Source organism: Echinops telfairi, unplaced genomic scaffold (genome assembly GCF_000313985.2).
Source record: "Echinops telfairi isolate 266 unplaced genomic scaffold, ASM31398v2 ScPeMD7_3;HRSCAF=10, whole genome shotgun sequence".
Classification (NCBI taxonomy): domain Eukaryota; kingdom Metazoa; phylum Chordata; class Mammalia; order Afrosoricida; family Tenrecidae; genus Echinops; species Echinops telfairi.
The window spans coordinates 49,837,114-49,840,652 of record NW_022103899.1 but is presented as its reverse complement, the minus strand read 5'-3'; the positions used below and the strand labels follow the sequence as shown (position 1 = coordinate 49,840,652).

General features: G+C 50.5%; 1 protein-coding gene across 1 annotated transcript in view; it reads right to left on the bottom strand.

The window, feature by feature from the left end:
* Positions 1 to 1,482: 1,482 nt before the first annotated feature.
* Positions 1,483 to 3,539, bottom strand: part of KCNE4 (potassium voltage-gated channel subfamily E regulatory subunit 4) — a 4,047-nt gene continuing 1,990 nt past the window's right edge. Inside the window, exon 3 of the mRNA XM_045294223.1 lies at positions 1,483 to 1,531. Coding sequence (XP_045150158.1) covers positions 1,483 to 1,531 — 49 coding nt within the window. The remainder of the gene's footprint in view (positions 1,532 to 3,539) is intronic.

Below are 3,539 nucleotides of genomic sequence, written 5' to 3'. Positions count from 1 at the left end.
CTGTGCCCCCTACCCCTGACCCTGAGAATGGGGTACAGTGGCTCAGAGAAATTGCTTGAGCCAAAGCCCCAACCCCAACTCCATAAAGTTGCCCACTGCCCTGGGACCCACAGGCTCCTTCCAGCCTGGGACCTTGGCGTGCTTTCTCTGTGATAACAGCTCCCATTCCACACTGTTCCTTCCTGTGTGGGAGGAAGCATTCAGAAATAGGGGGAGACCAACTTGGATGGAGGGTTTTTCTCTCCTGCGATTGTGCTCCTCTGACCAATCGTGTCCTCTTCCTGAACTTGTCCATCTCCTAGGGAAACCTGTGCCACTGTTTGAGCTGCGTGCCAAGACCCACTGTAAGAAGCAGAACCCTAAGTTGCTTCTCCTGCAGTTTCATGTGCCACTCAGTATTTTTCACGGTATCTCCCTGGGCTATTCATCAGGCACTTCCCAGAGAGGAAGCCCAGCATCGTGGTCACATGTTGAAAGAGACAAACTGCAGGTCAGAGAGGTTCGATCGCTTCTCCCAAGCCATGGTGCTACATAATGGCAGAACTCTTCTAGAAACCAGGACTAACTTCAGGGGAGCCAAGACGCCCAACGATTTGCTGCTCCTGCTCCAACCACCCACCGGGGAAACCAGCTGGCATGGCTCCCTCCAACCCCAGACCTGACCTCCAATCCCATGACCCCGGACTTTCCCCCTGGGAATTTCTCCTGCTTGCTGCCCAGTCTTGACAGTAAGGATGCTGACCGAAACTAAGCTCTGAGAAAACCTGCAGCATAAATGATGTCTTAAGCTTCATGTTCAGCATCTAAGGTCAGGCAGCACTCTACAGGATGATAGATGACTTTTCCACAGCTGGGTTCTAGAAGTGTGTGCCTGACGACAAAAACCTCCACTCGCAGCCCCAAAGTGCACCGCGGGCTCGGCTCGCCAATCAGCACAGCCCCTCCAGGAGCGCTCCTTCCAAGGCCCAGCTGCAGCCTTTCCAGTTCTTTCTGCCGCAGACATCTTTTACTCCGCAGCATCCCAGTTAGAACAGCAGGAGCCAGCGTGGCGGCCCATTTACCTCACCCCTAACATTTAAGTGTTTTCAAATATGTTTCTAATATCAATGGGGTGCACGAGGCCAAATCCACTGTCCCCTTTTTCGCATGCTTGAGTAACGCCACACAGACCAAACCCCTTGGGCCTTAAGTTCTGCTTAGAGCGTCTTTTATTTCTCTCTCTCTCTCTTTTATTTAAAGAAAACAAATATCCCATTAAAAACGACACTGTGTACTCTGCATATTTTTAGGACCATTTGAGTTTAGAATTCCCTCTTCTTCCGCCCATGGTAAAAATCTTTTCCTTAACCATTTCCTTCCCAAGAATGTCATGGAGCTAGGAGACATTTGGAAATTGCTCTCGTGTTTTACAGTCACCTCCTTGGATCGTGATGTCCAGGTATCAAGGGGCAGGTCAGGCCCTGGATATTGTTTGGGAGAGATTCAAGGTCCATGCACGAGGGCCTCTTTCAGGGAGACCATGCTTATGGGCCTGTGGGAACAGTCACATGAACCAGAAAGTCAAACTCAAACAGAATATGAACGGTGAGGACATGTCTACCATCTGCTTGATTCAAAATGGGTCACGGGTTTGGAGATTTCGCCTCTAGTTAGGTAACTAAACCACAAAGAAAAGGTCACAATAGGTTGTCCATCCCTCAGCTTTTGGGCTAGAGGGAAGGAAGGCTGAGTAGGAGGGACCTAAGAATCAGACTCGGATGGGCAGAGTCTAGGAGAAGAGGGTGGGCCAACGCCAGCGTTCATTGGTCCAGGGATATATGTTGATATGAATCCAGCAGCTCTCTGCCCTGTGCAGCTGGGGCCACGTGTATGGGTAATAGCTGCCTGGCCAACATGCAAATTAAGCCTTTTCTTGCCGCCAAATTGAGAGCCACATCTTCCAGGCAGTCGCCAGGTCACTGCAGGTTCAAGTCCAAAGGCACCGGGCCACCCAATTAAAAACAGAGACGTTGATGAAAGACTGTCTGCCGTCTGTTTTCCATTCATTGCAAAGCCTCTCAGAGGACCGGCCAGCCGGGCCTTCCTCTGCCCAGGCTGAAGGCAGAAACAAGATATGCCTTAGAGAGCGTCTGGCTTGCACAACGAACCAAACCCAGAGACAAGCTCAGAGAAATGGGTCTGCGCTCCTTAGAAACCATGGCTTGTCTAGAAGAAGCAAAGAAAGAATTCGTGACTTCCTGGAGGGAGGGGAAATGTGTTTGTTTATTTAAATAAAATTTAGAGGAAAAAAAAACACTGTGGATATTACAAACTGTTAAATACAGAAGACATTTCTATACAACTCAAAAGACCAATAAAGGGGCTTGTCCATGATGTGGGGCTCGCCGCAGAGAGACTTACCCCCCACTGTAGAAAAAAGCAATGGAAAATGTGACCACGCACATGTCCGTCGCAGTAAAGTTTCAGAATTCAAGTGATTCCAGGCAAGGGGCCAAACTTGACTTGGCTTCTTTCCACTTCAACAACCCCCCTTGGAGTAAATCCACACTCTGAAAGTTTAAATGAACCGAGGGTCCTCCTCCACCCCACTCCATCCCACCCCCACTTCAACACACACACACACACACACACACACACACACGCATTTCCTCTAGCTCCCTGTTAGGGCAGACAGATAAAAGGCAGCTCTGGTCCTATTAACCCTTCCTGGTGACAGTAGTTGATTCTGTGGCTCCAGTGCAGGGAGTTTAGATTGTAATTTTAAAAAATAAATCTTTACAAGAATTAAATTTGTCTTTGGGTGTGCTTGTCTTCCTCCTTGCCCTCCCTGGTATAAAGGGTCTAGGGATCTATGGAGACGCAGGCACAGGTACCAAGGCATTTTCCTGGGAGAGTTCTCATTCCCTCGGGGGTGCTGTCAGCATTCCCACACCAGGAATCTCACTCGTGGAGCTCTGCAGAATGAAATGTGAGCTCAGCCCCTTTGCTTCCATCCTGGAAAAGCTGAGGTGGTTTACCCTCAGTGCCCCAGTTCCATGTGCTTGGTGTCTCTAACCGCCCCTTCCTCTAAGCAGCTCCTGGCCCCTTCTTAGACTAACTGGCCAAGAAGGAAGTAGCATTGTTCGCCTCCAGCTTTCTCACAGCAGACCCTGCGGGGCTTAACACCGAGCCCTCAGAATCAGAAGGCATCCTCCCAGTCCCCCGGGAGTACAGTTCATGGGGAGTCTCGTGAAGGCAGTAAAGCTCTTGATAGCATGACTGGGACCACACAGCAAACGAGTGTCAGGACCCAGGAGCAGAAAACGCGAGCACCTCCCCAATTGTGCAGCCCCTGCCTGAGAATGAGTGCCCTCTGGATCCCAGCTACGTGACAGAGTACCATGTGGCAGAGGCCCAGAAAAGGTCTTTCTTCCCAGCCTGGAAGATGAGGCTGGGAAAATGAGCAGCCGTGGCGCTCACGGTCTGGCCTCATTCAACCCCACTGTCACTCCTTAGAAAGGTCAGCAAGAGGCCCCTGCATGGCCATTCAGAATGCTGGT